This window comes from Triturus cristatus, chromosome 2_2 (assembly GCF_964204655.1).
Source record: "Triturus cristatus chromosome 2_2, aTriCri1.1, whole genome shotgun sequence".
NCBI classification, from domain to species: Eukaryota; Metazoa; Chordata; class Amphibia; order Caudata; family Salamandridae; genus Triturus; species Triturus cristatus.
Window position 1 is genome coordinate 230,920,965 of NC_140582.1, and position 21,747 is coordinate 230,942,711.

Consider the following 21,747-nt stretch of genomic DNA (forward strand, 5'->3'; position numbering starts at 1 on the left):
TGTGGGCACAGAGGTTGAGTCAGGTTCCTTAAGGGAGCTTGTCTTACAAAAAGCGCCAACGACTCTCGACGCAAGAGAGCGCCCTGCAGACGTACCAACCATCAAGTATTGCCTTCTAGTGGACTTGCCTAAACCCGTCAGAATTTCGGGTAAGACTGTTTTCGGACACTCCTTTTTGATAATCCTTTTTGAATTTTCCAACTTGGAAGTACTATCCCTCCAACTGTTGTTCTACTGATTGCCACTTCTCATTTGGTGTTTAGTCATCCCTTCTCTGAGTCAGATCTGTCTTAGCTTATCCAAGTAAAGCAGCACAATGATGACGAGGGGTAGCAAAAATGGTCCAACACATGTAACAGGTCCAATTGACCAATATATCACCAGAGCGAATGAGGCTATCAACCAAGGCATATCACTTTTAGAACGTAGGGTGTCCCAAGATCTGGCCATGGCAAGACGCTCTTCTCTAGGTGCATTAGCTCTATCCAAGTCTCCTGCAAACCCTAGGGAGTCTAGGCCCTTAATGTTAGTACAGGCCGAGACACATGGAGTTCCTAATACTGTCGATCTCTCGGCATCTTTGATATCCTTAGACTCGCAATCTAGCATGACCCTCGCGAGGACGCCAGCCCTCCTTAGGAGCCCTGGCCAGGCGTCCCCGACTACCGATGTATCAAGGGGCAATGGGGAAGGTGCTATCCCTAAAACTAAGAAGGCTAGGGAGGTAAACAAGCGTAAACGCAAACTTGCCAAAAAAGCCCCTACTACTCGCCAACACAGAAATAGTATTCTCATACAGGGAGGACTGATGGATGCCCCAGTTTCCCCCTTGAATTCAATCATACCTGGGGTATCTACAAGATTGGGAGAGGGGTGCAAGACTTGTGAGGCCAACAACTTTCTTTTGTCCAGAATAGATGAACTTATTAAATCTTATTTACGACCTGTAGAACTGTCACTTCTGAACATTGAAAAATTGTTGTCATCTAGGAACATATCTTCCTCGATTATCCCTCTCAATGCAGGGTCAGGAGGCGAGTTGACTGTATCTAGGGAACCCATCAATCCACCCACTGGGACGGGTTTACTACCACCTAACAATTCGAATAAAAGATCTGAGCCACTTGTGGGTGAACGTAAGAAGGCTGTCGAATCAGCCAAACCCCAACCCCCAATTGTACATTTGAATTCCTTACCATCTAAATCTCCTGGGGGAATGAATAATCCTGACAACGATAGGGATTTGAATGGTCAGCACTTAAACTTACCACCTGAAGCTGACCCCTACGTTGTCATAATGACAGGTGTCCCGGGCCTAAGGTCTAATACGGAGGAACCCCTGGGCTCCCTAAAAAATAAGGTCCAACACTGGCTCACCCATAACAGACCGCTCCCACCTTCTCGCGCAAGTAAAATCTTAATGGTACGAAGGGTGTCCTGGGTAGGTAGTGGGAAAAAACGGACCTGTGGGGATTGTGTTGTTGTAAATTTTGACAACCCATACACGGCGGAATTTATCTGCCGCCGCGGCATAAGTGCCAAGCAGGATGGAATTGAGACAAGAAGGCTCTCCTTCTTTTATCCCCCCTCTAATCGCTACCTTGACTCAGGAAGGGATGGCCCTGAGGACTTCAATAGGGTTGGCAGTAGGGCGTGGGATGGCTGGCAGGACCAAAGGGGTAGGATGGTACCCTTTAACTTAGGCTGGAGTGACTTGCCTTTGACCAATAGATATAGTTGCCTGGATTTGGTGGATTGACCATCACCATCTTTAAGACAGGGCATGGTGGCTTCTGACCATATCCCTCACAGCCATTCTCTGTCCACTGATGGCCCTCAAAATACTTTTACAGATATTAATCGCATCCCCTCGATCCAGAAGCCCGCCATTCATGATCTTCCGCAGGTTCCACACATAAGTCCATGTTCAACTTCAACAACTGTTGTCCCTATACCTTCCAATGATTGTCCTAGCTTCCCTAAAATGTATTCTTATCCTTTGGATACGATAAAGATCCTAAGCTGGAACTTAGCAGGCATTCAAAGGAAATTGTGTTTACCCGACTGGAGTGCTTTTGTGGAGTCTCACATGATCTGCTTGTTCCAGGAGACATGGTCTCTCGAACCGACCTATCGGGTTGGTTACGTTACATACTTTGTCCCAGCCAATCTCCCCAGGAATGGCAAAGGCCGACCATCTGGTGGCTTGCTTATATGGGTAAATATTGCCCTGAATTGTCGAATAGACAGGAAAAAGATTAATTCACCAGACATCCTAGGCATTTCTCTAAGAGGCCCCCATCTGGGTCCCAGCCTTGACTTGTATAATGTTTATGCCAGAGGCACTAAATATGGAGCATTGTCCCCGACAGTGGCTTCCCTTGAAGGGGAACTCAGGAACAACATAGCTGCAACCCAAATCTTGGTCGCGGGAGACCTCAATTGTACTTATGAGCCTCTCACAACGGATGATTCTTCTGATCCCGGTGAAGACGATGCTAGATGGGGCATCCCAACCCTATCTATCCCCCCGATTAGAAAATGGACACAAGCAGCAATCCAGTTGAATGCTCTTACATTGGAGTTCGGTTTAAGAGCTGCTAATGGCCGCACAAACTCCGATTCTATGGGAGTGGCCACATACAACAGAGACAAGCATACCTCAAGAATTGATTATATTATGCTTGATTTCTCCCTTTGGAGCTTTGTACGAGACATGATAGTTTTGCCCACAATCGAAAGCGACCATAATTCGCTTTCCCTTTCTCTTAAGAATCCCTGGCCTAATGAAGCGACTAAATTATCCTCCAGGTCGTCAGACACTATCTCTGTCGCGCCGTGCGGGAGGCGCTTAAAGTGGAAAATGGTCGCAGGGGATGAAGCCAAGCTTAATTCTATTAATGCAATGCTCATGGCTTCTCAAATTGAACTGGACATTATTGACCCAGCCCCTTCACATATAGAGAGGACAACATCTATCTTTGAGGGAACTCTTGAAACTATTGGAAACGTTTTTAAAAAAAACTGCATGGGGAAGAAAACTGTAGTGCGAAATTCTAGGGGTAAGCAGGAATGGTTCACACCTGCCTGCAGAAAGGCCAAAACTATTTTAATCCAGGCTGTCAAAAGCAAAATTCAAGCAGAGGTTCAGGCAGCCAGGAAAACTTATAATGCATTCCTGGCACACGCTAAAAAAGAATGGGACTCAGAGTATTGGTCTACGTTAAAAGAGGCTAGTTCCGGGAAGGATTCTAGGCGCTTCTGGGAAATAATTAGAACCAGAAACAGACCAGACAACGAGCTTATAATTTGCAATATCACTAGCCAGGCTTGGACTACTCATTTTGCCAAATTATATTCCAACCAAGATGGTGACATTGCCTCAACTCCGTCTCAGCGAGAACAAGTCCAGTTGTTGGAGTGTATCAACTCTGTTGCCCCTTCTAGGGGATTCGATCATCCCGCCGGCAATTTATCCCCGCCTACTCCTTGTATTGCCCGAGGGCCAGAGCTGGTGTTTCATGCATTTTCCATTAAAGAAATTGAACATGCAATTAGCTCCATCAGGCCTCAAAAAGCCGCTGGCCCCGATGGCATTCCTGGGGACCTGCTGCGCTTTGACATCAAGAAATGGGGGAAATTGATCCACACTCTCCTTAACGCCATTAACAGAGGAGCACCCATTCCCGCCTCATGGAAAGGTGCAGAGGTCGTACCCATTTTCAAGAAAGGGGCTAGGGATGATCCATCTAATTACAGACCTATAAGCCTCCTCGATGTAACGCAAAAGGTCGTCGGTAAGGTGCTGTTGGCAAGATTACTCCATTGGATTGAGGAAAACAGCATCCTTTCCGACCTCCAGGCAGGCTTCAGATCAGGTACTGGCACAATCGAACAGGCCTTTAGATTGTTGCTAGTGTACTGGAAGGTCGTGGTCCTGGCCAAGGGCAGTCTTTATCTCGCATTTATTGACCTGAAGACTGCCTTTGACCTCGTACCGAGAGCGACCCTGTGGAGAGTGCTCACTGACTTAGGGGTCCCGTATTACCTCTTATCCATTGTCATCAGGATGCATGAAAACACCTATGCACAGATCAGATGGGGCAGAGACGGAGAAAAAACTGATAGAATTCCGGTGGAGAGAGGGGTTCGCCAGGGTTGTGTGTTGGCTCCCACCCTGTTCTCTTTGTATGTGAATGGTGTGGTAGAGCATCTGCTGAAAGATCCTGCAGACGAACCCTCCCTGGCTGGGGATCGTATTCCGACCCTCCTCTTCGCGGATGACACACTCCTACTCTCTAAATCCCCTATGGGCCTCCAAAAGTTATTAAACAACTTCCAGTCCTTTTGTGGAGAAAGGGGTCTAGTAATTAATACGAACAAGACAAAATTCCTTGTGATGAATCCACCCAAGAAACCTGTACGTCCTCCAAGGCTGAATAATGTACCTTTAGAGAGGGTGGATGTGTTTGATTATTTAGGCATTCGCCTCACACACAACATGCTTTGGGCCCCCCATTTATGTAAAATGCTGTTAGCACATAAGAGGGTGACAGGGGCACTCCTAAAGGAGCAGCGCTCTTGCGCAATTAAACCTATAGCCCCTCTTATGGAAATCTATACAGCAAGGGGCGTCAGCTCCGCCCTTTATGGGTCTGAACTCTGGGGTTCATGTAACTCTAGTGAGTTGGCAAGATCGGAGAGAAAGTTCTGTAGGGCCATTATGTCTCTCCCCCAGGGTACTCCTACGACCCCACTGATGCTTGATCTGGGCTGCCGCCCAATTGATGAGCTGGCGAAATTTCGCCCCCTATTGCTATGGGCCCGACTATGGCGTGTCCCGGAATTAGTAAAATATGCTAATGGCCTCTCTGAAGTCTTGTCACTACCCGGATGGTACAAGATCAAATGGCTAAAAGACATGAAAACCCTCCTTTGCAATCTTGGTCTAAGTACAGCATGGGAAAGCAGGTCTTCCCCTCCGAAAGCTACGCTAAAAACTCTGTACTGGAACTGGATTGCATCCCACCAGAATTCTAATCATGTCCTGGGCAGACTTACGGAGGATTTTCTGAGCTTCAAAGACCTGCCGCTCCGGGAACTTTACCTAGATGTTATAGAGAGACCGTTTGATAGGACCCTTTACTTTAAATTTAGAACTGGGACCCTCCCACTCTATGCCTTTACATCTGGCTGGAATTTCCCTGCACAGACCACAGAATTTTGCCCTTTCTGTATCAATAGACCTGAAACTGTAGCACATTTTCTATTTGAATGTCAGGTTTATGTACTCCCTAGAAACAGATGGCTCAAACACTTGTGCCGCTTGTTAGGCACTCGGCAGCACACTGAGGCCCTACGTATTTTAAGGTCTGACTCTCGGCCACTTTACGCCTGTGCCCTTTCCAAATATTTATCTTGGGCATGGCGTATCAGAATTAATAGGCTTAAAATAACTGTTTAATACGTTTTTATCACCTATTTATGACATTATTCACTTTTTAATGTAAATATAATGATGATTTTTTAAAGCTGTGATGAACAATTTTCTTATTGTAATGCTTTTATGATATATTTTTTATCGAAATAAAGCCTTGACTGACTGACTACATGGAACACATCACTGGATGCATCAGAACATATGCAGCATCACATCTGAAACAGCTACTGTAAATACTGTGTCAGGTAGCCCTGTATTGTTTAGTTGGACTGTTTCCAAGAACTCCCGCTCATCCAGCCCCCAATAAAAAAATGTGTGCAAGCTTGGAATTCGTTTTGATTTCGAAATGTGTTCTCAACCGAGTCAATGCAGTCACATAAGGCACCACCTGAAAAATCCTCATTCCTCAGGGGTTGCTGCGCCTCTTAATGAAAACTCAAAGGATCGTTTTGGCCCATGAAATAGCAATGTTGTACCAGCGTAATTAAAATTCAATTTCTGACATAAGTCTACAATCGACGTCGGTGTGGAAATCTCAAAAGGCTCAACGTCACCATTCGTGCATCACCGTCTTAAGTCACACCACCCCACTACAAAAAGCTCAGCACCTCTGCAAACAAGGCTTGCCCTTCAAAGCTTTCTGACCCTACGAACGGTCGAGAGGCCTAAAGCGTACCTTCAACATCCATCCATTCAACCAGTCAATAACCGAAGATTCAACGGACGGTCCTTGCATATGGCTCGTCAGTCCAGAACGTCCATTTTCCACAACCACCACAATGACCACAAACTAAAAAGCATTTTCCTGGTCAGCTTAATGCTCGGCTATCAAGAATAACAATGATATGTGTTTTTACGTTTTCCTATTTTATAACGGTTTCCTCCTATTTGAATACTGGGTTCGATAAATCTGTACCAGATTATGTTTTACTACTAGCTCTGGTAATATACAGTTTTTTGCCACCTTCCGAAAAAGAAAGGGCTGCGGGAAGCACAAGGGAGGGTACAATAAAAGAAGACTGCAATGGTCTCCTGGGAGATGCAAAGTAAATCCTCGGGCCCGCCGGTGTCGGCGGTGACACGCGCCAGACAAAGGGGCAGGCTTTCTATATAACTGAGGCGTGGAGGAACGGGCGCGCTGACTGCAGCAGAGGGAGCTGTCCGCGCGGGCCGCACTTGTCCGCTGCTGTGCGTGCGTGCGTGCTGTGCGTCAGGACGCAGGAGGTGACCAGTAGAAGTTGCCCTGGAAGAGACTATCCTATCTCGGTAGCACCTGGCCTCACAGGTAAATATGGACTTTTCACAGTCTGACTCTTTCCCGAAGTGAGCGCTTTGCTCGGATGGACACAGGGGCAACGCAGTTGGCAAAATGTGTCTTTATTTGCCGCTTTTCTTAACAGAAATATTTTAACGTTAAAAGGACATAAGATGAATGTGATGGGCGGTGTGGGGGGAAAACTATTTGCTAGAGAGAATGGCGAATGGGACGTTACAAAATTGAACAAATAAATGCGACAAACATGACCCACTTAAGGCAGTACTTCACGTTTGTTTGCAGGGTGTAGAGCATGCCCTCTGGGAGAGATACCCTTCTAGCATGTTGGGAGCATACTTGCAGACCTCAGATTTCATGTGGCAGGACTGACTCAACGCTTACAATATGTAGGCACAACATTGCACTACAGGAAAAATTACATCGATGGTTAGTTAGTAGTATAAAATACGAGGTGGGCGGGCTACTACGGTTGACATCATCTCCGGGTGTACAGTCTGCCCAGGTAATACCGAGACACCTTATTTATGTGGAATTCATATTTGAATATCCACACTGTCTGCTTGAGATAAAATAATGACAGCTTTTAACGGGATGAAGAAATTTGTTATGGGGATGCATTTTCTAAATGACTCAATAATCTGTGTGAGACACAGAGATACAGTTTCTAATCCCAGCTTCTCCATTTCACTTGTGTGGTCCGGGAGAATTTTTTTCCTTCCAGTTCCTGCAATCCCTCCCCTCTACATTGAGAGCACGTAGAAAAGGCTTCACATCAGTATTAAGCACTACATATGGGAAATAATGTACGATGGGAGGGGGTATAAGCGTCCTCATTCCTACGAGTTCTCTGTCAGTATGGGCAGATAGATGCGTGCTGCCGTTTAACTAGCAAGGCACAATAATGTGGCCGTTCCTTTGGCATTCGCTGTGTGTTGGATTCTGAATTGATTAACAAATGACGTCAGGATTTACTGAAAAATGTACATAAAATAAACATTTTTACACCTCGCTAGGTATATTTCGTGGTGCATCAGAATACTGTAAATAGAAGGTGCTTTACTTTACCAAAATCACCGCTACGTTTCAGCAACCTTTGAATGAGAAAAGCTTAAGTTAACCCTGCTGTTTTTAAAACCTGTAAAGTGCATGTTACACATCAATATCTGCAGGAGACGCATTTACCCACAGAGCTATCAACTATGATAGGGTCTGGGACTAGTCACCGCTCTGTATCGACTGTTTTGTTTCTTGCATTGTGGCATGCGTTTTTAGAACTCTATTCAACCAGGCGGCATTGGTTTCTAAAATGTGACTTTCAGAGACACCGATTGATTACTAAAATACTTTACAGAGACATGAGCCAATTGAAATTAGATAAACTCTTGCTTTTGAATATATGTGCCAAAAATCAAAGCCGTCTTTGGTATGATAAGTAGTAGTACGTACGATTTTTTAAACGTGTTTAGGCTCTCCGAGGGGTACGGAAAGCGGCATATAATTGCCAATTCAACACAGTACAATAGAATCCAGAGTGCCTTGCATACTTTGGTGAATATGTGCATGGTTTCAGTTAGTTTTTGTTGGTGTCGTCTGATTGTTGTAGCCCTTTTTCTGATCCCCTCGCCGATGACGTTGTGTAAACACTGTAAATAAAATGAAGGGCGATATAAATGTGTTTCTGCAGATCTTTCAAGAGACTTGGCACCCGCGTTGTTTCTGTTACTGCATCTTGGCCATCTGAGGTAATGATGCTGCCCCGCCGAGGAGTAGACCCAGACCGTCTACTCTAACCACGCATCCATGCATGATTCGCCCAGCGTTTGGCGTGGTTCGATGGTGTGAGCGGCTTGAGATATTAACAAAAGACGCTCAAGGAGGAGGAAGTCGGACAAGCAAGAGGAGAGGAAACTGCCCAGTTATGTGGCAGAAAGCAATACCTTATTCGATGCGTTCTATGGTAGAAAACCACCGTGTTTGTTTTGAGATAACGTTAGTTTGAGCTGAAAAAACCGTAGGCAATTGCCTGAAAATTAGAAGAAAATATGTGGCTGCAAGATTATTTTTTTTATAAGCCGTGAATATAAAACTGCCTTTTTAAGACGCTGAATCCAAAGTGTGTTACGGTTTGAAACGGAATTTATCGTTACCCATTTAAAGGTCCTAGTCATTTTACTGACCCAGGAAGGATGAAACGGTTAACTTAACCTTTCTAGGATTTTTGAATTTGCATGTCACAGCCCTGTCCAACAACTACATAGCTCAGTGAGCTATCTCACTAGCTTTCGATTGTGCTCCTCAATGTTAAGAAGCAGAGTCACCGCCCACAGAAATCAAACACAGCAACCCTTGTTTAAGACTCATGATGGCACCGACACATCCTCTCTGGATATCCCTTAACTGATTGACTGTTTCTATGAGTTAATAGAACAGCTCCTTCGTGCCCCACTTGAAGACGTTGGCCAGGTATAACTAAGTGGGTTCACAAATCACCTGCAGAGATCTGTGTGCTAGCTGCAGGTTACTAGTTGGAATCCAAATACATAATTCCCAGCTTTTCATTCTTCTGAGGCTCTTCAAAAGAGAACAACTGAGCTGGATAATAGTACTTGTTGTTTGTAACTCACAGACATGGCTGTCACCAAGTGCTATACATGGAGGACACATCAGGGGGCCGTCAGTGGGTTCTGGTGGTAAAGCGATAAACTGCAACATATCATATATATTATAGCGTGCAATCACAACCAAAGCAATTTCTTGGCACTGATTTTTTTAAACCTCCTTTTATTAGTTTAATCATATATCATACAGGATTACATGAGCAAATTAACAAGCTATATCCATACATATGTGGCCAATATACATAGAAGTTATGTAGGTGAGGTTTCTCTATTGTATATAAAAAAAGATAAAAACAGATAAACAATCACACAGTCAACTAACTTCAATTCTGCCATCAAACCTGACAACTACAGATTTCGACAATAGCATAATAGTCCGAAGTTCAGGGGATCCCTGTTTTTAGTTATCACCCGAGGTTTTTGTCATTTATAACTTGAAGGGTTTGTTGCCTAACTCCGGTATGCTCACTTTACTGAAAGAACTTGAAAAGGTGAAAGGTTGACCACACAAGTAGTCAACCGGCCGCTGCAGCGGTTGCAATAGTCTATGGAGTCAGCACAGGAAAGATCAACCAAAGGGCTGAGTGGATCGAAAATGCCAACAGAACCCCATGATGGCCATGTAGCAACATAATCGGTTGTTTCCTGTAATTCAAGAGCATGTTGTAATTTGCGTGGATGACTGGTTATATAGGTATATTTTTTGTGATAGCAGTAGCATGCCGGCTATGCAAACAAACATATACAATCCATGAAGGCCTGGGGTCAGAAGTCTTAAGCATCACAAAGCAGACCAATTTACTGAGCAAAAACGTTTGATTATTTAGAAATGGTAACCTCGCCCTGTCAACGTGGTCATGGAACACAAGAAAGTATTTTCTTGGGATTGCTGCAGCATTCTGGTCCTATTTTGTAAATCTTGATAGTACAACAATATTTTTTTTATATCTATGAATTTGACCCAATTGTCTAGATATGTCTATCATGTGCTTAATTGCTTTTATTTTTATTAGAAAACAGCTCATCCTGAAATTTTTTTACCATTTAAAAAAAGGAACTATTACAGAATCTACTCTACTATAGAAATGTGGCTAATTCTGGCTCAACAGTCTTCAAGAAATGATTAGGAAATGTGGTCCACTGAGGGTTGGCCAAGGTAGTGAAGTTAAAGGAATTGGGTTTCACTGCTTTCCATAACTGATCACCACAGAATTCCACCCCTACCCTCAAAGTCAGAGTGGACATACGTGATGTGGTTTAAATAAGGGAAATGATGAACCAGAAGGACAGGAGAGAGTATAGGAAAGGGAATATGAGAGAAAGAGAATCAAATAGACTCAATCAAAGAAGCAGTAGGGAGACAAAGATGGAGACAGGGAATGAATGAGTGACAGAACGGGTGAGACAGAAAGAGTAAAGAGAAACAGAAAGATACTGTGAGATACAAAGAGGTGAGACAGAGAATGAGAAAGAGAAAGACAATGACTCGGGTTCTTTCTGATTCAGCCTGTGCAGTATTTAAAATCCACATTCCCCCTTAATCTTGCAGGACAAAGTTACAGCTCTCGGCACAGCCTCCATCTCTTAGGCTGACATAATAAAGGCAGAAAAGCCCCCACCAACATCTTCATCAGTAACAAGAGGAAAACACTTAACTCTTATTACTGCCTGCCACAGTGAAGGGACATTATTTATTTCCATAGACTGGGGTGAGAAACTACATTTGTTTGAGTCAGCGGCGAATTATTAAAAAAAATTGAAAATGGAAAAAAATTGCTAGAACCAAAAATATGCTAATTCATATAGGAGTCAATCTCCGTCTGCGGGGATCAGAAGCAGACAGACCAAACCGAGGTAAATCCATTGTTTATTTTTTAGATCCCATGCTTGTGTTTTTTCGTGCTGTGAAAGGGATCATGAACTGGCTATTGTTAGGACTGTGTTCACACATTTGTTTAACAAGACAAATAGTTGTGAATGGATAGGTATCAGCAACAGTGTTTCTCCACCGAGCACCTTCGACTGACATCTTACTCAATGAGAGCAAAGCTCGGGTTGTCTATGACACACTGGGAACACCAAGGTTAAACACATCTTGCTACCCATTACCGATTCTTTTGTGAATGGGGCTCCTTTTAGGTGTGGCTTGACAGCACACCGTGTATCACCTACTGTTACCAATTCTTTAAACTTTTCTTGGAGTGGGTTTTAGCTTCACCCACTCACCTCATACTATGATGTTTGGTGTATTATTCTAACCTTTCAGAAAGTTCTTCCACTGGAGTACACGGAGGACTACTTTAATGTATTTACTATTTTAGAATATAAAATGAAAGGTGGAAGGGTGTGGAATGCACTAAGTCATGCAAGGTACATATAGTCAAGTAGGAATGCTCAAGGATATGGAGTAACAACCATGCACTGTTACCAGCGGTGTAGACAATTGTCCACACATAAAATGAAACAAGGAATTCATATCTTGAGCAAAGAAAGTCCATAGTAAACAGAAAAGTCCACACAAATTACTTTACAGAATTCCTCTTCTGTTCTTTATTTATTCCAAGCTTTGTTTTCAAGTAGTCACTTCTGGGCTCCAGCATAGCAGTACATAACCTGTGGCTTCAACCAACAGCAAAAGGACTCCTAGCCAACACATGTTTTGTCTACGTGGAAATATCTACTGACTCCTTCAGGGCAAGCCTATGGATATCAAACATACCTGGATTTTGGCTTCAAGACATTAGGATTGAATAAGAGTACCTGAGCTCACATTTATAATAATTTTTACAATATTTGTTTGATATACATAAGCTTGCCCTGAAGAAGTCAGTGGATATTTCCATATAGACGAAACATGTGTTGGCTAGGAGTCCTTTTGCCGTTGGTTGGAGCCACAGGTTATGTACTGCTATGCTGGTGGCCAGAAGTGACTACTTGAAAACAAAGCTTGGAATAAATAAAGAACAGAAGAAGAATTCTGTGAAGTAATTTGTGTGGACTTTTCTGATTACTATGGACTTTCTTTACTCAGGATATTAATTCCTTATTTACTATTTTACTTAATCATCATGCTGTTCTGCAAATTCACTCCTGCATCTCAATTATGCATTCTGCATATAACTTAATACAAAAAGCAATCACAAAGTCAATAGATCTGACTTTGAAAACACTGGTATATGCAAAATTGCAAACAACATTTGTGCATTCCTATATATACATGTGCTAGCAAATTAAAGTCAGGCCTATTGGTATAGCCAGTGTGTGTTTGAAATACATATATCACAGTGTGCAATGCACGGAAATGAAGGAATGCCTATTGAATAGAAAACTTGTGGAATAATAGCAGTAGCATTTTCACAATTAAATGTTATGCTGAATTGTTGTCTGGACAGATAACAGAGTATTTTTTCGTTTTGATATGTGCGCAGATGTGCTTTGACAGGCATGGATGCTTGTTGAGGTTTGCTGAACAATATTTAGACTAAAAGCTGTAGTTAGGGATCATTAAACTGCTCACATGTTCACGAGTTGTGCTGATATGTTTTTCTTGTGATATTTAGAAGCTCTAGAAGGTCTAGCTGATTGTCAGGTAGTTTTGATTTTTTTTAAGCCTTCTGTTTACTAATGAAGAGCAGTAGTGTTTCGTTTTGGTCATTTCGTATGGAATGTGTTTTTATTGTGAAAGTAGGAACAGGAGGACTGTGGTAAGGGAACTTTGTCGTTAATGGTCTCGGTGACCGGATTTTTAAAATACATTATTTTTGCAATATTTCAAAACCAGTTTAGAAAGATTATTCCATTGTCTTCCAGTGTTGCTGCTCCTGTAATTGTTGATTTGTCTTGTCATTGTTTTGAGAGGCCTGTTGCTAGTGTGATGAGAAAATGAGAAGCCCTTCCTGAGATTCAAAGGGAATAGCTGAGGGCTATGCTCACACCCTCTACAACGTCTAAGGCTGCCTGCCCTGCCACTGACAAATGCAGCCCCAACTTACACCTGACTGCTCTTTGTTACACTGTTACACTTACCAGTTTGGAGCCAGACCCAGGAAATGGGGCATCCCCCACCCACAGGATGGCTCTGGTATAAGAATGTCACTCTCAGAGCCTCTCATCAGAACACTCCTGGACATGTGGAAGATTCATAAGAAGGACTGTCCTGCTGTCTGAAGAAGTAAGACTGCACCTGCTCGAATTGAACCCAGCATCCACTGAAGTAAAATCAAGGGTCAATTGGTTGACCTCCTGTTTGAGCTACAAGGACACAACAAGCTTCCAGGGACCTCCCTTCAACTGTCTAGCTGACCTTCACAACCTAGACCTGCCTGAGTGTTTCGGCTGGCCGCTACTGTAGTGAGTCCTGGTTACCAAGCGGCGCCCCCCAGGTCCTGGACCTTTGACTGGGATCAGAGTGTACTCCTCCTGCCTCAAAACTGAACTCCAGGTGAAAATCCAGAAGTTTGTGGCCCCTGGCGACCATGAGTGGGTTTCTAGCAACAGCAGTGATCGCCGAGCCCCCGCCAACATGAAATTCTGACAGCAACCTGGTCTTCGCACCAAACAGTGACAGCCCACCACAGTGTCTTCCATCAACATAAAGCTCGAGCAACTACCGCTCCTGCACCGACAATGACCTCCTTGCCGCACCCGCCAACGCCAACCTCCAGTGGAGGATCAACACATGGATTTGGACTCTGAGAAGGTAAACACTTCACCAGGATGAACCAGGTGCCTGTGCTTGACTCATGCTCCATCGCTGTCAGCCTGAACTTGTAACTTTGACCCAAGACAGCATGATCAAATATACCTGCAAGTGACACTTTGTGCTTTTTGGTGCTGTTGTCATGTAAAAAGTAAAACATGTGTTGACTCTTGCACTACTGATTGGATTTTTGTTGTTTTGGTGTCATTTTATTATTTAATTTTCACTTTATTTTTATAAATTGGATTTGTATTTGTCTTTGCGCTGTATTTTCACTTTATTAATGTTTGAGTGCTGCATATTTATGCTTATACTTTACACATTGACTCTAAGTTAAGCCTGACTGCTTTGTGCTAAGGTACCAGAGGGCTAGCCACAGGTTTATTAAGTGACTTTAGTGTCTCACTCACCCTGACAGGCATTGAGTTTAATATTTGAGTGTGGCTCTCACCCCTCGACTAATAACCTAATTTCTTACAATCCCCATTTTAGAAAGATTGGCTGCAGTCTGAGCTGCCCTCGGTGATGCCCACTAGTTTCATTCATAAGGAGACTGCTCCGTCTTCGTTGGGCAAGTAACATTAAACCTTTCAAATAAGCGGGCTGCTGCATTACCAATGTCCATGAAATAAATGTCTATGACGAGTCAGGTGCAATGGCCTGTGGCAGCTTCCTTTGAGGAAGGATGCTGCGGCTGCTGTTAACGTGTGCTTGTTTACAAAGAGATCGGAATGTCAGACGTTCGGTGGAAGCCTAGGATGCTAATTTGTGAGGAATCAGCTGTGTGCAGAACGTCTTCTCTAAGTATGACCAACAGACAAAGAAATTCGTTTTCTGCTCCCTTAAACCAGAGTTCATTTTATTTCTTTGTGGACTGATGCATCAACAGCATCCACGTTGTATTGGGCTCAGCTCTTTCATAGACATTTCATGAGAAACAATGCATTTGAGTGCAAGGCGTAAAGCTTATGCAAAAATGTTAAGAACATTCATATTTTATCATTCATATTATTCATGGGAGATAACTGGATTAGTTATCTGCAATTTTAAAGATAGACTTTAATAAGTTGCTGCTCTGACTGGCAATACTAATTTTGGGAATGGTCTTGCGATATGCCAGTTGCTATGTTTCGGATAAATTCAATTCTCATAAATAACATCATAGAAATGAAATAACCAAATTAAGATAGTAATAGTTAACAAACCAGTCAATTATTCTGCTTCAACTACTTCCCTAGTTTTACATCAGGTTTAGCTATTTGTTGAAGTTTGTTTGCCCCAGCTTTAGAGTTGAGCAGTATGTATAGGTATAAGTTATAAGTAATTGTAAAAATGAAAAAAAAATGAACAAATGTAGGTAAAATAATTCCTAAACTTACAAGTTACCAGGATTGCTTTGTATTGCATGCTTATTTATATAGGGCTTTCATTAACCCTTGTGAGGCCTGTCCCCATGGGATAGAGGTTACAACGAAGTGGAATAATTCAACCCAATGTTGGAAGAAAGTTCACATGGTTCGGCCTATCTCATACACTAAAAGTATGTGTAAAGGAATTCACCAGGACCACAGATGCCACTCTGCCAATACAAATCAGGCTTGGTAGCCATGAATTATAAAAACTCGTGGGCTGTTAGTTGTAGATTTGCGCATGGAGAGTGTGGAGCTTTCATGCAGACGTACCCTCTTGCTAATGGGTTTCAAATCAGTGCTTTACGTCACTTAAGAATAGTTACTACGATCTGAAGACTTACTTTAAAGTAATCATTTGATAATTAGGGAAATGGGGTTAATGGACTTTTCAGGTGTTTACTCAATGCAGTAACATGCAAACATTGTCAGGATGGGATGGAATAGGGGGAATAATTGTGTGTTTTATTTTATTTCGCTGAGAATTTAACTGGGGAGCTTTTTATTATGGCAGAATCACCAATTGGGTTTTAAAATGTATAATTAATTATATTAATTAGCAGATCACCAATGACCGATCAGATTACAGATTTAAATATCAAATACATAATTTATTGAATTGGTCATGACTGGGAAATAATGATCTAGATTTTATTTTGTAGGAGTTGCACATTCAAATTCCAATATTTGTCAGTGTTGTGTCCCCTGACTCTTCCTCTTGAAAGCCAATTTGCAGAAAAGGTTTTCTCAACAGGCCACTGCTGAACTTCACTCTCTTCCTCTTGAAAGCCAATTTGCAGAAAAGGTTTTCTCAACAGGCCACTGCTGAACTTCACTCTCGCCCATTTTATCCGGCGCCTCCAACTTCTAGTCAGCAGATTTTAATATCTTCTCTTGTGCATTTCTAAAAAGCGTGGTTAAGCTTTATTGCCTTTTTCTTAAGTACAAAATATACATTTTATTTACAAAGTAATCTTTAGGTGTTTTCTGCAGCATGTCCATAATATTTGTTTGTGATATTAACTGATCCCTCGTACCATTGCTCATGTTCATCTACGTTATTTTTGAGTGCCCTCCTTGTAAGTTTCCTCTGAAGATTTTAACACTTTGGGCCCCATTACAATGCTGGCTGGAACAGCTCCGACCCTCGGTCGGAGTCCTCCAGTCCACATTGTAATAGGCTGGTTGGATTCCTTTCCGACCGAGCCATTTCGATGGGCTCGGTCAGGAGGGAATCCGAATAGGTTTTCCGAACAGCTTCTGACCTGGCTCGGAGATCCCGTCCGCCATTCGGAAAACCTGCAGTAATCCCTCGGCCAGCTTTTTCCAGCCAAGGGACTACGATGGAAACTTCCCACTGCCTTTGTGTGCCGGCCTTTCAGACATAGAAAGGCAATGGGAATCTGTCTTTGGGGGCATTGAGAATCTGTCTTTGGGGGCTCCCAGCAGGGCCCCCATGGGTGCAAGGCCGCCGAAAGGCGGCCTAGGGGGCACCTATGGTGCCCCCCTGTTGATCCCTGCACCCTGTGGCAGGCACCTTGAGGTGCCTGCCACAGGGCGCAGGGATGAACTGCACCTCTGCTCTTTACAATGAAAGCATGCATTCCGTTCAGAATACATGCTCCCATTGTAAAGAATAGGATTGCGACCGAACCATGCTCGGTTGCATCCTAATGTCCTGGGCTGGAACCGATCACAGGAGGTCGCCCGGTTCCAGTTCCAAGCCGATGCGGGACGGACCGTCTGTCCGATCGGAATCAGGGCCTTTGAGTTTACATAGTGTTTGTCCTTGATTATACTTCTGCTGTAGTATACTATTACTTATTTTTAATGCAGTTCAGATACGTGGCATACTATGAATTCAATGACACCTCATGATGCGTACAGTGAGTATATTTATTACAACACAACACCTCTATGTTTTACATGTGCTGATTCACCCTTAAAAACAATTATTTCGTAATGTTACACACCTTCACTGCCAAATTTCACTTAGTTAATACTGTATTTTGCGTGTATCGGTATTTGCTAACTATTAAATGTATGTTCTGTGGATTGTGCCATATATTAGGTGTTCTAGTTAATTCCAGCACTCCTAAGAGTGCCCTGTCCCTGAGTTCCACTGGTGCAGTATGTGATCATTTCACTCATCCTATAGCTCCCTTTTACATAGCGGTGGAGAGGCCTCGCCTTATGGGTCTTATGTGTGAGATATACTTTCCTTGAACTTTGGGTCCAGAATGGTCATGGCTATTATTCTTCATTGGTTTTGCCCCGGAAATGCTGTGTACTGATCTCATCACAATAATGATGCCATTGGAGATCACATAAGTCATGCTATGAGTTATACAATTTTGATGTATTGTGTGATGTCAGCTGTCATATTGTCTGAAGTCTTTTGCAGTGACATATATGTCATCAACAAGCCTTTCAGCCTAGTCTGTTTGTTTTTCACCTGTACTTGATTTCACATGAAAGATTTTACTCTCACTTCTAGACAGTGGAAAACATGTCACTCAATGTGACCCATCTTTGTTGCTGTTTTTTGTTTTTACAGAAACTGGACAATGACACGTAAGGTCTTCACAAACACCCGTGAAAGATGGAGGCAGCAAAATGTCAACAGTGCCTTTGCCGAGCTGCGGAAGCTCATACCAACTCACCCACCAGATAAAAAACTGAGCAAGAATGAAACCTTGCGGCTGGCCATGAGATACATCAACTTTTTGATCAAAGTGTTAGGGGAAGATGCCCTGGAGCAGACAGGGGTGGCCACCCGAGGAACTGTTTTGTCTCTGCTCCAGCACAGTCCAGACATGCAGGGCATGAAAGAATGGACCCTACTGGAAGGGAGTGGTGCCTCATCTCCAGGCCCAAGTAGCAGCGGCAGCATTCCAGACTGCTGGTCCGAGTCACCATCCCCATGAGAAGGCTGAGTTGGAGGACTTCCTACTGGCTTCAGAGAGATGCCAGTCTAAAAAAGAACCTCTGGATCTTATGCTGCTGGTGTATTTATTTATTTATCTATTTAAAGTTATTGTGCCCACAAATGGGGTATTTTTTAATGTATTCTTGTTAGAACAAAAGTGTTCAGAGGTGGAGTGACAATTGATGTATAGAGCAACAAAAGCCCAGGAACCAGTTATGTCAACTGAACCGAATAAAAAAGGCGGATGATGCATTCCAACAAAAAGAACTAATGTCAAAGGCCCATGAAAGCATACTCCAGCAGCATTCATTCACATTTTGTTTTTTTGAAGTAATAATCTTGACCCATCTCTTACCCTGCAAACATCAGAAAATCAGTCGTGTTTTGAGTGGAGTTGTGTAAGGAGAGTAATGGTGTCCTGAGTAAGATCACATGAGCTGAACCGGCTAATCAAAAATGTACATACTAGACCTTGGTCTAACGTTACGTCTTTCAGTGTTCATATGCAGCCAGCCAATTGGATGTGCGTTCCACTAAGGTACTGAGAGTGAAAGTCAGAGGGAAAAGAGTGTAATAAAGACTGCTGAGAATTGTCAAGCCTTCTGTTTTTGACCTGGTAACTCAATGCGCTAATCCAGAAAGTAAAATTTGATGCAGGACGTACCATCAACAATGCACTCAGACATTGAAAACTCACCTACTACCAATGTGTAATTTTGACTAGTGGTGATTACAGTGATGCAATTATTACCTGCATCCACCACTAATCATAATGGAAGAGTGAGAGGAGGTACCTACATTTCTGACTCTGGAGATAATTGCCTGGATTCTCAGCAGGAGGTCTGCATGCAGAAAAATGAAACTTTTCTATAGGGATTTCCTGTACGTTGGATTCACTGCTAGCCAAATGATTACTGTGCAACATGCTATCCGTGTGTGGTACATGCCATAACGAGCAATACAACATTGGTTAATGACATTGCTTTTCAGTGCTTTACACTGTAGATCTCTTTGCAGGATGAACATTTTCTTCTTGACTATTGACACTTTCCTGCTGCAATGATTATCCTTTGTCACTTCTCTGATGATTGTATTAGTGAGTATGATGGCATCGCTTGTCATGCTGCAGATCACCTGACAATAAATCTCTTTTGAAATGGATGGAGAATCCTGCTGAGAGGCAAGTCAAACAAATCAACTAGAAAGAAAATAAAATTGAAAAGATCACTTTGCACTCACGAATTTTGGTGTTTTATCACTCATCTAATAAATTCCATAAGACGTTTTGAGAGGTCTCTGGGATATATATCACCCATAGCTGAAATTGAACGGTTTGTCCTTGTTGAATATAAACATATTTCACTAAATGGTACCTGTTCACATTACTTTGCATGGGTGCTGTAGCTGTTGTCTTATGACGTGACCACACTCTTTAATCTCTTGATAAGTTGATGTGATGCAGTGCTTGATATCTTCAGTTTTTACTGGAAGGACATTGCTCCAGAATGAAGTACTTCTTTATAGAATCCTGGGTACAAATGTTGATATGAATCAAGTCCTTTTTCTCTCTTTTGCTCTCTGTTTTCATCAACTTTTCTCTTTCCAGTTTAAATAACGGCATTGGAAAGTAGATGGTAGGGATGGAAGAGCTTCTGTGCAGGTGGTATAATGATTTAAGGTGCTCTTTAAAACATTTTAAGAAATAACTTTTGCCCAAAAATCATATTAATATTGGTCTGATCTTTGCCTCTCTGAATTTGAACCATGGATTACATCAGTGAATCTCCTAGTTGGACAAATGCAGAGCTTCTGTTTGTGCAGAACACGGCTACTCTTATGCAAAAACATGTCTGTCTGTTCACACATCACTGTTACCCTCTTCATCCTTTACTTCCATGTTTCATTCAGATTGGTGGCCATGGCTTCTATAGCTCTACAGTCAGTTTGACCCTAACATTTGCTGACATGGATGACTTGTCATTCAAAAAGAACTGGCAACCTTCAACTTTCCAGGTTCATATCTAATTGTCTTGGGTAGGGGTTGTTTTCTGATGGTGTTTGGGCCAGCCTCAATGCTCACATAAACAAGAGTTTAGAATTCACTGCAGCTGATGTTGAATCTGTTTAAGGTACTTCTTGGTTTAGGAAGCTACACAAGTCTTTCCCTTTGTGGCATATATATTTTGATGTATTTTTTTTAAAGTCTATCAGTCTGTATTACAAATATGATTATATTTATTTTACTACCACAAAGTATTTTAATACCCCCTTCCAGTGGAGATTATATTTGCAATATAAAAACATACAATAACAATGTTTTTTTACTTGAAGACCAAGTGTGAATATGTCTAAACTGATGCTTTCATCCTCCTTAGAAGTAAAACAGCCCAATAGTTCCCATTCCACACTGACACATTTTCCCCATTCCATCAGAGTGGATATTCACTAAGCAAGTGTCTTAAAAACATTTTGCTCAAGATCATCTTCAGTGCCAGAATCAACAATTCTCATAGAATCCTATATCCAATGGGTCAATACTAAAGCAAATACAATTAAATATATGGTACACTTGAAAAATGCAACATTGCACACATAAGCCAATAAACAATACATGGGGGCAGATCTATATTGGAGATGCGCCACTTTTACGCCGCCGTTGCGTCACTTTTGTGACGCAGCGGCGGTGTAAACCCTGCGCCACGTTGTGCCATATTTACATCGTGACGCATCTATGGAGATGCGTCACGATGTAAAGCCCTGCGCCACGTAAAACCTGCGTCAGGTTTCACGTGGGCGTGTCGACAGAGGGGGGGGGGGCGTTCCGTCGCAGGAACGCCCCTGAAAAGTGACTCAGTCAAATCTATAAGATTTGACTGAGTCACTTTCCCAACGCTGATGCGCCAAAACCCTGCGCCTGCTTGAAGCAGGCGTAAGGCTTGACGCACCATGTTAGGGATAGGGTAGGTTGGAACAGTGCTGGAGTTGCGTCGCGCTTACGACGCAACTGAAGCACTGCGCCAACCTTACGCCATCGGATGCGTCACGCATCTGTTTATTCCTGCGCCATTATGCGCCGCATTGTAAATGCGGCGCATCATGTGTGGCGCAAGGGTAAACTTGCGTGACGCATCATTCCTGGCGCATCCTTGCTGATATGCAGGGATGCGCCAGGAAACATAAATCTGCCCCATGGTGTTGAATAAATAATATGTCCGTCTTCCAGAAAACTGCAAGGATATTAGGCAAGATGTTCTCTGATTTATAGCCACTGTAGGAACATATTTGATAATTGTTTCACCAGAAAAACACTGGAGAAGGCACGATCCATCACAAATGATACAGGACTGTATGAAGCTCCAGGGAAACTAGAAGGGTG

The 21,747-nt window shown here is 42.8% G+C and overlaps 1 protein-coding gene across 1 annotated transcript; it reads left to right on the forward strand.

Moving 5' to 3' along the window:
* Positions 1 to 6,592: 6,592 nt before the first annotated feature.
* On the forward strand, positions 6,593 to 21,169 carry TAL2 (TAL bHLH transcription factor 2). Its single transcript, XM_085643218.1, has 2 exons — positions 6,593 to 6,725; positions 18,000 to 21,169. The coding sequence occupies exon 2, from the start codon at positions 18,010 to 18,012 to the stop codon at positions 18,367 to 18,369; it is 360 nt and encodes a 119-aa protein (XP_085499344.1). The 5' UTR covers positions 6,593 to 6,725; positions 18,000 to 18,009; the 3' UTR covers positions 18,370 to 21,169.
* The last annotated feature ends 578 nt before the right edge of the window (positions 21,170 to 21,747 follow it).

What these genes read in the sequence shown, in the direction of transcription:
- TAL2 (XM_085643218.1), top strand. Translation starts at nt 18,010, where the DNA reads ATGACACGTAAGGTCTTCACAAACACCCGTGAAAGATGGAGGCAGCAA.